The 12809-nt window shown below is 51.3% G+C and overlaps 3 protein-coding genes and 1 non-coding gene across 4 annotated transcripts; 2 read left to right on the top strand and 2 right to left on the bottom strand.

The window, feature by feature from the left end:
* Positions 1-414: 414 nt before the first annotated feature.
* On the bottom strand, positions 415-2195 carry N0V89_002885 (uncharacterized protein; the record flags this gene model as incomplete). Its single annotated transcript, XM_056211689.1, has 5 exons — positions 415-548; positions 605-754; positions 816-1292; positions 1594-1810; positions 1899-2195. The coding sequence occupies 5 exons, from the start codon at positions 2193-2195 to the stop codon at positions 415-417; spliced, it is 1275 nt and encodes a 424-aa protein (XP_056075162.1).
* A 1304-nt stretch (positions 2196-3499) lies between these two features.
* Positions 3500-5276, bottom strand: MSK1 (mitochondrial lysine-tRNA synthetase; the record flags this gene model as incomplete). The annotated part of the gene is made up of 3 exons (XM_056211688.1): positions 3500-4692; positions 4742-4912; positions 4961-5276. 3 exons carry the CDS (start codon positions 5274-5276, stop codon positions 3500-3502), a joined length of 1680 nt encoding a protein of 559 aa, XP_056075161.1.
* A 1926-nt stretch (positions 5277-7202) lies between these two features.
* On the top strand, positions 7203-8006 carry N0V89_002883 (uncharacterized protein; the record flags this gene model as incomplete). Its single annotated transcript, XM_056211687.1, has 1 exon — positions 7203-8006. The coding sequence occupies one exon, from the start codon at positions 7203-7205 to the stop codon at positions 8004-8006; it is 804 nt and encodes a 267-aa protein (XP_056075160.1).
* Positions 8007-8878: 872 nt separating this feature from the next.
* Positions 8879-8966, top strand: N0V89_002882. Its single transcript has one exon. It is a non-coding gene; the product is annotated as a tRNA-Val (tRNA).
* The last annotated feature ends 3843 nt before the right edge of the window (positions 8967-12809 follow it).

Below are 12809 nucleotides of genomic sequence, written 5' to 3'. Positions count from 1 at the left end.
AATGACGTCATCTGTCGCCCTCTCTGCGAATTAAACAATGGAACTCATTAAACTCAGGGTGTAAAGCCAAGCCGAATCATTAAAATTAAGGAGGTAGAAGTTGGTTCGCTGCGGGACATAATTATGTCTCAAAGTGTAGGTCTCGCACTGCTCAGCCCGGGGTAAAACAGGTCTCAGAGCTACTGTATCGATCGAGAACCACACAATCTGGCTGCAACAAGCACTTGAGGTCTTATTGACGGACACTCAGGAAAAAATACGTCCAGCTATACAAAGAGATAAAGTTCCTGTACGCCTCGCTCCTTTTCCTCATTGGAGCATAAATACATTATGCATGATTCATACCCGACATCATCTGTCATCCCATCGCGTGGCCATAATCGTCGTGCAGCACCAGCACCATCTCCATCGCTATCAATCACTGTTCTGCTTCTCCTTGACGTCCTTGTCATCAGCATCCTGATCAGGGTTCGCCATCTCGTATTCCAGAATCTTGATGAAGTTATAGAAGACGACAGCAAGCACGGCACCAGCAGCCGGTCCGACCCCTGGGATCCATTAATATACTGTCTCGGCAGCGACGGCCACATCGATTGCAACTTACAGTAGATCCAATGTTCGCGGTCGAAAATGCCCGTCACCACGCAAGGCCCGAAGGATCGCGCCGGATTGAGCGAGCCCCCGGTGTAGTACACGCCGACAAGCTCTGCGACGAACAGCGCGAGTCCGATACCTACGGGGGCGATGAAAGTTGCTAACTTCCCGTCAGCGCACAGCTCAAGTCGACTTAGAGTGGAGAGGACGGGAGGACTCACCCTTATGCTTCTCTTTTGCCAACATGAAAATCGTGAATACCAACTCTGCCGTCAACACGGCCTCGATGAAAACTCCCCTTGCGAGACTTGTATTTGCACTCAAGGTAGTCCTAACATTCAGCGGCGTCGGAAACATCACACTGACCAAATAGCTGCTAAAAATACTGCCCGCGAGCTGCGCAACCAAGAGCAAGAAGAAGCGTATTGGGGACATGGCCTTGGTAAGCAGCATTGCGAAGGTGACAGCGGGGTTGAACAGGCCGCCAGAAATGCGGAAAAAGATCCAGACGTTGACCATTAGGGAGAAACCGAAGACAAGGGAAATGTATTGGAGGACTTGCGGGGAGAAACCTGTGTCTGCACCTGTGGTGGTGTTGGAACTGCCTTCGGAGTGGACATTCGCCACTTGGGTGCCGGAAAAGGCAAAGAAGAGGAACATGGTAGTACCCACAAACTCGCCGACGAAGGCCACAAAATCTGTCAAGATAGCGTCAGTACGCGTTGCTGGAGCTGAGGCGGGACAAGGCGGCACCGGACAGTCTCTTGTTCCGGGATAGGGACACCAAAACCAAGGGAGAAGGGAAAAGACCTGGGACGCTTCCGGGGGGGAGGGTAAGACCTACGGTTCTTCGCATTCGAATTCATCCACATCGTCCACGGCAACCGCATCACCTCCTCTGTGGACGCCGGTCTCCTAGGCGGGCCTCTTCTACCATCATCGCCGTGCGCGACCCTCGGCCTTCGATACCCTCCGTCATCTTCACCTTCGCTACCATACCTATAGCTGGCGTGGAATCGCGCCTTGGTGGGCGTGTCGCTTTCATAGCCATACTCGTAGCTCGAATGTCTTCCATCCATACTGCCACGCGGATCTTGTTCGGAGGAGTACCGTCCCGTCGGGCCAAGAAAACGACCATGTGCAGGTGGCGGCCGAGTGCGTCTCCGTGCGGGACGGCGATATGCGCGAAGTCGGTCATCTTCATCAGAGTAGTCTTCTACGTACGCGGAGCGGTGGGAGAAGGAGCCTGGGCCTCGTCCATGGCCACGAGAATAGTGCTCTTCTTCGCGCTCTCTGTCACTGACGTGTGGCACCATCCAGCGACTGCTATCCCCTACTGTCTTGGCGCGGCTTCTGCTTCCACCGCCACCGGAAGCGGGTCCCATGCCCATCATGTTGGGAGAGTTTGGCATCGCGTTGACAGGCGACATCAGCTCCTGGTCTGGATGGTTCACATGTGCAGCATTAGGTTGAATGGGCAGTCTGAGGAGTGCATCGCGGCTGCTCTGGGAACCTAGAGGAAATTTGGGGCTCTCGACCACGGTGCCGTCGATTGTCTGACCATAGTATTGCGGCAGTGAACCTGATTGTTCGTGTGCCATGTATGGAGTGGATGTGGCCGTGATGTCCGGAGGTAGGTAGACAGATATGCGGGGCTTGTAGAGAGGACCAAGTAGCTTCTGGAAGAAACGATGCGTCTTGTGTTGATGTTTGAGCCTTGTAGCGGAAGACGTGAAATTTTGAGGTTGCCAAAGTGTACGTGTGTGTATCCAGGTAATACACGTCTGATCTCCTGGGTGAGCGATGTAAATGGACAAGATTATGGCGGGAAACCAGCCAGTGACCATATGATATAGGCTCGCCATAGCAACTAATATACCCTGGTCGTCGCCCAGCCCCTCCATCTCCGATACTGTCTCTTTCCCACCTGGTCATTCCTGTAGCCCTTCCTTTCCAAAAGACCATCTATTCGTTGATCGGCGCGACCACACCAGGATCTCTCCATCGCAGCGCTCGCAGAGACCGCCATGACGTCGAAAAAGCAAATTTTAAAAGTCAATAGTGAGACCTATCAAGGTGGTCCCTAGGCAGCATTCATGCGGGGCCGGCAATTGCAGCTTTCAGAAAGGACAAGACAGCGTCTGCGCCCTTGCGACCTTGGAACTTGCCATTCGCGATACAAGCAGCGCCCATGTACATTGTTTTAGGAACAGGGCCAGGGCCGTCGTCCGTACTCGCTAGCGTCTGTCAGATTGGCGAGGAACTGTGTGGTGTCTGGTGGAGAGGGCACCCCGGAGGGGCCATCCCTGCTCACATCGGTGGATGAACCCTGTACAGATCGATTCGCAACGCGCAAAGTCGGACGATGGCTGAACGCCTGGAAAGGGTCTTTTTCTGCGGACGCGCCAGCTGTGACGGTAGTGAAATGATTGTTTCATTATTTTTGGAGGGTGATGTCATGTGTGACGATCTGTCGGCGAAGGTAATATCGTTGTCCTGAGACCGGGACGCGAATCCAACGAAATTCTCTAGGCACTGAAGTTGAAAAATGATAGTGATGTTTGGTGTGCTGGCGTTGCAATTGCTTTTGTCGCAGTAATGCCATTTTTGACAAGCCGGTAGCTTTGGCGCCGTACATGAATGACAGGAGCCCGGTAAACGGTTTGCAACCACCTAGACGAGGATAGGATTAGCGAGCATGCTCGATGTGCTGTCTTTCCAGATCGTTTTGAAGAGGTCGGTTCAGTGAGCCCTTGACAGGTTGAGGAGTAACCATGTTCTGATGATCTTCATTGTCATTGCCATACCAAGCTACAAGTACACTAGGCCCACACAACATACCTCGTATCCTGATACATCCACCTATTCTTACACTACACTACAACAGCCTTCAAGTTGTTCGGTCTCATTTGTTTTTCGCGATGCTGACCACATTCCTCAATGTCCCGAACGGAAGTACATCCGCGATCCGCTTCTTGTTCGCGAACAGCATGACCAAGCGGTCCAAGCCGCATCCCCAGCCACCTGTAGGTGGCATGCCCCACTCTAAAACCTCCAGGTAGCTCTCGTCAAGTTCCCTGCCGCCTTGCTCGATTTCGGAATGGAAATCCAGTTGTTGCATGAACTTGCGTCGCTGCTCGAAAGGCGAATTCTCCTCTTCGTAAGCGTTGACGTACTCGCGACTGTTGATGAAGAGCTCAACACGCGAAGCGATGCGCTGATTGGTCGTAGGGCAGACGTAAGACTTGGACAATGGCGAGAGGGCTTCAGGGTGGTGTGTGATGAAAGTAGGTTTGATGCAAAAGGGTTCAATGTATTGTTCAGCGAGGGTATCGAGTAGGCGGGGAAGAGTGGGATTCGGTGGTACAACGATGCTCAGTTCATTGAACATAGCGATGAGGTCTTGATCTGCTGTAGACGATGTGAGATCAGGGAGTGTTCGCCCACAAGCCTTCTCGATCGTCGGAATGAACGGCAGTTGGGCGAAAGGGGTTTTGAAATCTACGCCTTCGGGCTTCTCAAGCGAAGGGAAATAGGTGGATCGAAGCATTTCAACAGCGCTATTGAGACCGCAAACAAGTTTCTCTGTTCTGTCGATTAAGGAAGGCAGGGTAGCCCCAACCTCGTAGAATTCGCATGTGGAGAACTCAGGATTGTGAGTGTTATCGACACCTTCGTTTCTGAAGGCTCGACCGATCTCAAAAATCTTATCTTGTCCTCCCACGATGAGCCTCTTAAGATTCAGCTCCGGTGCTATCCGGAGCCGAACAGGTGTGTTCGAAAGCTCGTTCGCTATTGTCTGGAATGGCCGAGCGATGGCTCCTCCGGCATTCACATCGAATATGGGTGTTTCCACCTCTAGAAACCCGCTTTGTATTAGTGATTGACGTATAGAATCGTAAATCAATGCGCGGAGACGGAGGATATCGCCAGGCTCCTGATTTGTGAGCTGATGCACATGAGGATTACGAGCGAGCGTCTCGGCACTCTGGACCTTTTCCGGAAGATGATGTAGGCAGGGCGCAACTATGTCGGGCACTTGGAGCGCTAGAAGCGAGAGCTGACCGGTCGACGTCCGTATTGGTTGTCCATGGAAGGCTGTCACAAAGTCAGACGAGCTCACCGAAAGGTCGTTGAAGCTACTTACACACCCAGTCGCCACGGCTAACTACTTTCTTGAACGCCTTGAAAGTTTCAAGAGCGGCATCGTAGTTGTCGAGCTTCTTCACTTCAATCATGATTTGCAGCCTCTGCGAGTCACGCTCGATATCGAGGAACATCAGCTTGGAGCCGAGCATTCGCACTGATCGAACTCTGCCTAACGTTGTCAGCGCGATGCTCTACATGACGGAGCAGCGCATCGTACCGAACACTGATACTCGATCACTAACACTGTCTGGCAGTTCTTCGTATTGAGTGTAGAACTCTTTAAGCGACATGTGTTCTCCATTGGCGTGATGTGCCAGTCGGGGATGGTACTCCCCCAGCGGCTTCATTCTGCGCAGTTGCTCGAAACGCTTCTGCTTCTCGACATCGTGCCGACCGGTGTAGGCATCGGCGGCTATCGTTTGCGCAAACCTTCTCTGGAAGGCACAGTAGGCGCGAGCAAGGTCGGGCTTGACTGCGGACTGGATGCCGCGGTTGAGGTACGGTCGGAGGAAATGGAGCGTAGATTTGCTCATACTTGGATTGTGTTAGTGCAGGCACAGACACAGATATAGAAGGGATCAAAACATGAAAGAGGCATCAGTGTAAGTGAAAAGCATTGTGAAATCAACCGCCAGAGCTGGCGTCATTCGCAACGGTTCTAAGGTTATATGTTGATCATCATGAAATGGAGCTGCTGGGCCAGTGCGTGAAGGCAGGACGCTGGCTGCGGTTTCCCGTTATGCGAGAAAACTTTTCGAGCTGCAGTGGCCGCGCTTTCCCGCCTTCCATTACATGCTCCGGCCCGCTATATTGTAGAAGACACAAGTACATACCTGCTATAGACTCAAAGAGCCCCAATATGGAGGGGCATGTGTCTCGTGGGAGAGGGAAGGAGAGATGGTTGCAGGAAAGCTAGAGAGCTTTGAGCTTTGAGCTTTGCTTATGTCATCAAGCGCGCACACGTCCACGAGAAACACGCCGCGACAGTGCTGGCAGCAGCAAGCTCTGCGGGTCCGGAGCGCTTGTAAAGAAGCAGTGGTGATGGCTGAGGATGAGGAGGCGGTCGCCGGTCGCTCCTATGTACTTGTAACGCACCTACAACCTGGTACGCGAGCGGCCGGCTCAGACCGCGATATATTCTGTTTACTTCACATGCTTCATCGAATCGCTGTTGAAGGTCCTGCCACTCCGTACAAGCAATTGCTAGCCCCACTGGTTACATCACGACGCAGCAACACCAAAGTTCGCAGAGCCGTTGTCCAGGACACGCCCTTCCTCGAAGCCTCGCCAGCGGCGAACAGCATCAATGAAAGATCAATCGACCAGCAAAAATTGCCCCGATCAGGCCCCCGAAGGAGACTGAAGTCGCTCCCAGCTCCGCGCTGTGCAATGCAGGCGAGAACGACTAGTGCCTGAATACTTGAGCTCAGGTACACTTCAAGAAGGTAAGTATGCCAGAACCAGAAGGAGCGCGAGGGAGGGCCGGTTTATATAGATTCTGCACGCGCTAGCGAGCCAAGGCGCTAAGAATCACATGACTGCGCACGTACCTAGGTATCCACCTGCAGGTACACGTCGGGAACCTCGGCTTGCGAACAGTAGACCTGGGCATCACCGACTACACACGGCATCACAAGCTACTTCTAGAAAGGGCCTACAGCAACCATACCGAATGCTGCTTGTTCAAGGCAGAGCACCAGCAGCAATAGAAACATAACAAGAAAAATCAGATGAACTAGTGGATGAAAGGAAATCAATTGGCAGCAGGCAGAAGCTTTAGTGTTGATGAGACCTGAAATCCTGCACAGGTCGACGGAGGTCAGCGTCGCAGGCATCTCAGCATTACTTTGGTGTCGCACATGTTCTCAAACCTGATCCATCTCATTTTGAGCGGTGCTGCCAATCTCCATGTGGAGTCAGACGGGAAGTTCCAGGATAGATTCAGGAGCTCACCCTACAGGTGCAGTTTTTCTGGTGATGGGCAATGGAGCGTTTGCTTAGTTTACTCGAAACCCCCATGATATGCGACACTGAGAGCGCTCGAACACGAACGGCCGTAAGAGATCCATTGAAGGTGTTCAGTGCAGTACCGACAAGCCACTTGTCGTGATTGGGTGTACCAGGTAACCGCCCCCTGGTTGGCGTATGAAACATCCCTTCCATCGTTCTCGTCCCAGTCAATTTCAGTCTGACAATGAAACATGTCGGAACTCGTACGTACGGACTTGTCTGCGGTCTTGACAAAGCGACGTACTTCAAATTAGAGAGGGTGAACACACCTGCACCCACAATACAGTGCCTACGTGGTCGGTGCACGCAATTCATCCAGCCTCGCTCATCCACTCGCAACTCTACTACTTACAAGTACAATTCAAGATTTCGTTCAGAGCGCGTGTTGTACCGAAGCACTACACGACAAGCCTGAATCAAAACTTGCGACTACCACGACAACCTCGACCATGGCAGACGCATACAATGGCATCCTTGCTGCGTGCTCCAGCGGCGATATTCCCACCCTAAAGGCATTGTTTCAGGAACTCCAGATCGCCTCCAACCACCCACAGAGTGTTTACAGTCTCGATCGAAGTCTTCCCGAAGAACAACAAGTACCTGTTGTTGAGCGAATGTTCTTGGCTGCCATTCAAGGTGAACAAGCTGGAGTCATAGCATTTCTTTCCGACCATTTCGCCAAGGTCAGTCTCTATGGTTATCCTATGCGGGCCGCCATCGACACAGGCAACACTCAGGTGCTAAGAGCCGCTTGCAAAGCCGATCCAAAGTCTGCTGATGCCGAAATCGGCGACGACGAATGCATCAATCCACTTGGATACGCAGCATCAAAGAAAAAGGGCGTGGAGCTAATAAAAGTGCTGCTGGACGGTGGCGCAGACCCAAACACGATCCCGCCGTTCAGATTGCCACAGTGCTGGAACGTATCCGCTGCGGTTCTCGGAGGTCTACCAATATCAACGTTTGAGCAGTTCTTCGACGCTGGGTACCAGGGCAATGATCATTGGGCTGTGAACTTTGCAGTGGAGAAGAAGCGTGCGGATGTTCTCGAAGTGTTATTCGCAAGAGGCAAGAAGTTCTCAGATGCGCGATTCCCACCGGAGAAGGAAATGATCGACATTGCAAACATAGATAATGATGTCAATATGGTTGCAGCCATTAAGCGTGCTTATGCGACCCTTTCCAAACGAAAGCTGGAACGAAAACCAGGATTGGTCGCATCACTCATCGGCAAATTGCGATCGCGGGTGTAGAAAAGAGACCACAATGCCCAACCCAGTACAGACCAGGGAATAAAACTTGCCTAGCCGTGATGGTTTCTCTACGAAGAACAACCTCCATCGAGCAACGCAATCATGGCACGGTCCGCTAGTGTCCCCTCTAAGTACTCGGCCCCCGAATCCCGTTTTAAATGCGCGGATTGAAGACCTGGGCAGACTGTGCCCACGTCTGTCACTACGATATCGACGAGATCCTACTGCGACTGTTATGGCTTCTTGTCCGTTCTCACCAATCGTGGCAGCCAGGTTGATGCAGTCTTACAGAGCAAGACCAGCGTTAACTTCCACAAAATCGCAACTTCTACCTCCATCCCAAGAGATCTTATCTCGCACACCTTTTCTCGGCCTACCGGTTAAATTACGTCTTAAAGTGTGGTAGTAGACGATGAACGTATAGGCAGCCATTCGGAGGGAAGAGTGTCTACGACGCCCCATAGGTTAGGAAGTGTTACAGTACGCGGTACCTAGGTCAGATATGTAAAAGACTGGACAGCTCCAAGGCAGAGTCAGGTTTGCATAGATTATGAAACTCAAACAACCTCTTCCAGCTTGCGCAGACTGAAGTATATAGCTTTGCAGGCCAAAGAGTCAAATAACAGTTTAGTTGGTCATGTGCATCAACGTAGCCCACTCTATACCGACTCCATTACCAGATATATCAGTTCCAACGCTACCAGTTGTAATGGCTAGAGGCGATCATCTAAAAAAAACAAATTAGAATCCATTTCAAGGTGTGGGCAGAGAGTTTCAAATACTCAGTAAGGCACACACTGCGAAGACTCTAGTGGATCACGTGGTAGAATAACTAATCATAGTCAACAAGTTGTGTCATTCATACATCAAAAGCGGGAGTTGTCTAGTGGTTATGATATCTGCTTTACATAATCGAATGTAAGACGCAGAAGGTCCCCGGTTCGACCCCCGGCTTCCGTATGTTTTATTCGATTTTTCTTTATTTCGGTATGTTCGTATAAAGCTATTTCATAGGTAGCACGACTGGAATGCTCGGTGTACGAAGAATGTTATTTTTAAGGCTCGTAGGAGGAGTTGGACGAGAAACTCCACCATTGCAGCCGACTATTGGACCAATCATTCTTGTGATAGTCGCTCCTGACCCATTTCCAGGGCTTATCACTCCGGTACGTGTAACCCACGATGACGACCCCAACAATCCCACGAATCACGAGGTTAGCCGCTATGATAGGTTTGCAAATACTCTACCCTGAAAAACTGCAAGAACCTATCACGCTTACGTCTGCGAGACGGCCTCTAGGTCAACGTTGCACCTCTCTTGCGGCATGATCCTCGACTCGGTGTCATACAGGCTCAGAGAGCAGAAAAAGTCCTGGACTTTAGCGATGATTCTATTTTGCATGACCATGAGTCGAGTAGTGACACTACTTCTAGAATCGATTGAGGATCTGATCTGGACTGGCTGTGTAAAGGACTTCGATACTGGGTGAAAGAAGCCACAAAGGTAACAGTGCCGTATCACTGACCAACCTGAGAAGAGCGGTGGAAGGATAATTCTGCTGTAGAATATTAGTGGTAGCATGCTGACGACTTGCAATAAACTACTTAGTGGCAAAACTCGATATACCACAATGAATAGGCGACCGCCGTAGTCAGCTGTGAATAACACCTGGCGATGCATGTAGGTGAACCGATTCCTGTACACCTGCGCTGCATCAGCTCACGTCCTTCACCTGCCACATGATATGAGATGGACCCGAAAAGTCACCTCTCCAAACTTCCATTCACCCCGAGATCCATGTTACATAGGGTGCTGACTTCGGCACGGTGGGAAGCTATCATATCGGTCCCGATCATCTTTTAGTTCGTCCGGCCCGAAGCCACGGCCGCCAATTGCCGACTTGCATCGAGCGCCACCTAGGATGCTGTTAGCCTCTAGTTCCACGTGTATCTGCGCGACATAGGCGGGCCGCTGGTGACGGCTTGCTTGTGCGGCTCGTGGGTTACCGGGATTTGAGTCGATTTCCGTTCACATTGGCGGCTGCAAGCCCGATAGAGCCTTGATGTTTACGATCTTCAGTCAAATTGTGCAGCAGATTGAATTTCACGTCCTTCAAGTACGTGTGATAAAGGCACTTCTGACGAGAAGGGGGCTTTTGGTGAACGGCTCAACTGTACGTTCATCGTAGACACCGCAGGTAGTGACTGACGCAGGGCACGAGGCCCTCCTTTACATCCCATGAGTGTGTCATGTGATATGTGAGGTCGGGAATTAGATACCCGCGCGGCCATGTGGTGATCGTTGCTCAGTCGGCATGGTCTTCAGGTGGGACGAACGAGCTGAGCTCTGACATTTGCCATCCCAATTCGACAAAGCTTGAAAATATCAAATCTGCGCGGCACGAGCGGCGTTGCACTGGTCGGTACATAGCATGGCTAGAGTTATCCATCCGTAAAACGTATTGTCTTTTGTTGCAGTAGTTGACTTGATGCAGTGTGCGCTCCTGCGGGTTCTGGGTCGTCGCATCAATTGCATGACGCTTCATGGGTTACGAACAGTATGGCGCGCTAGATCGATGTATTTCGATGCATATCGAGTTCGTTGAAACGATTCAGTCGTTGTTTTGCCCCTGTAGTTTGCCAAAGCCAAGGCTTGCATCTTCGATCATTGAGAGAAGTAGGCGATGCTTTGCCGTTAGTTCGTTGACCAATGTGAACCCGGTTCTTCGCTTCAGCATGCAAAGATGGTCAGTACTGCCTGGACGTGGTGACCCATGCCTCGTAAATGCTGGTGGACGCACCGAACGCTGTGCTACCACACGCGGAATCGCCCACCCCACATTAACGCAACAGCTTTTTCTATCCCCCATCTAGTGCTTTGCCGTTCAACCAGCGAGACCAACGCCTCTGACATTGATTGAGCTTCTTCTATCATCACATACAGGAATTATGTTTCCCTGCTCCTCGCGCTGTGGAAACGTAATGCCCGCTGCAAGTAGTATGGTGGGGTGACCTGTAAGGCCTGGGCGAACCGTTCTACGGCGTCAAAAAGCTTGTACAGGAAAGCAAGCCAAGTGACATCCTGGCGTAAAATATGAGCTGTGATGTGGTAGTGATTGTGGTATTCGCGCAATCAGCGCGAAATGGCTGTACAGGTCCGCACCGACGTGCCGCTTCGAGTTAGAGTGACTGGCCCCTGCGTCCTCCGTTCTCAAGAAGCCAGTCCCTGCAAAATCAGACATTAACATTCATCTGTTCCGCGCAAAGTGAACACTGCAGTCGTCTGGCCTGTCCAATTGACAGAAGGCGATAACATTTTCGTCAAGCGTTCCAGCAGCAGGAGCGTCCTTCCTATTGCGTCGATGTGCTTTCCAAAACTTTGTGCTTGCATTGTACCGAAGGTTAGGGTGGCCGTCCCATCTCCGATGAACATGTTTGCCGCCTGATGCGCGGGAGTAGTGTAGGACTAGGTTTGAAAGTGGTGTAAATAGAAAAGCACTGCCGCCACGATCTCTGCTGGTCGGGAATATCAACAATGTCGTGCGCCTGTAATCGGTTGTCACATGCAACCGTGTGCCCCGTCGTTACTCATAAGCTGTTGCCGGATGCAAAGGAAGCTGAACGGTATCTTCCGTTGGGTGCGCGTGCAATCCACGTTGGTGAGACGATGTATTGTAATTCTCTCAATTCATCAGTACCATTGCATCTGCAAATATGTCTTGCGTCTCTTCAAGGTCTGTTCCTCCTCTTCCTCGCGGGTAAATGAAGATGTGGAGAAAAGGACAACCCCTGGGGCGCTAAGTGCTTGACTAATGGGGGTCCGTATGACCTGCAGCTGTAACGGAGCACGATCGGTCTTCCCATGTGGCTGCATGATCTGTTTAGTGGGATGTCCCAACAACTTTGATGTGTGGAATAGTCGCCCTAGTACTGTAAGTAAAAGCATGACGTACGTCTGGATTTACTCCCTTCCATCACGGTATAGTACCTAATGATTGTAACGTCCAACGACATCCGATACTTGTAGCATGACTTGGTGAGGAGTGGCAGTGTAGCCTGAGATGCTTAGAGCTGTCCAAGACACATAATTAGCTGGTACAGGTTCGGTGTCTCCATGACAAGTCGACTTTGCTGAGCCATGACCCTGATTGGATCGTTATCGTTGGCAGCAAAAGAATTCCGCACAGTTCAACGCAAGCTGTTTTTACTCGGAATACAACCCTATGCATTGGCCTTAGCCGTGGCTGCTTTCGGGTGAGGAAAATAGCCATCTCAACGCGAGAGGGTGAGACATCGCCTGCGCTCATGCTCCCGAACGCTTGAAGGATATTTGGCTTCTGTTATGGCTTTTGTTTGCAAGCTCAAGATGGATTCGGACGTGAAGAAACATAGTGTCACTGACGTAGACGGTGCGGTGCTTCGAGCTTCGAGCACGGAGCCTCATCAACCGGCAACTGCGTCAAGCGCACCCTGGATGGACATCAACATGATCGGACGATCTTCTGCCACCACGTCTCGTAAAAGCCCCTGGACGAAGACAACATGGGAGATTGTGACTCTTCGAGGGCTTAGGGCGCTCGTATCTTCCCATTCAGCGCAATCATGAACATACGCAGGCTTTTCAAGAGCCGTGACTTCGAATGCAGTGTGACACCAGGATGAATGCTGACCGCATAGTAGGGTGAGGTCAGTTTGTGAGGCCTGCAAAGGACAGGAAGTAGAAATCAATAGCCTGGCTGTCTCTGACTGACGAGAGCACGATAATGTGCTGGTGTCTCACCGATCGGGTTTCGACATGTAAAT

This window comes from Didymosphaeria variabile, assembly GCF_027946475.1.
Source record: "Didymosphaeria variabile strain IMI 356815 chromosome Unknown scaffold_2, whole genome shotgun sequence".
Lineage (NCBI taxonomy): Eukaryota > Fungi > Ascomycota > Dothideomycetes > Pleosporales > Didymosphaeriaceae > Didymosphaeria > Didymosphaeria variabile.
The sequence above is the reverse complement of the archived record's forward strand: the minus strand, read 5'-3'. Positions and strand labels throughout refer to the sequence as shown.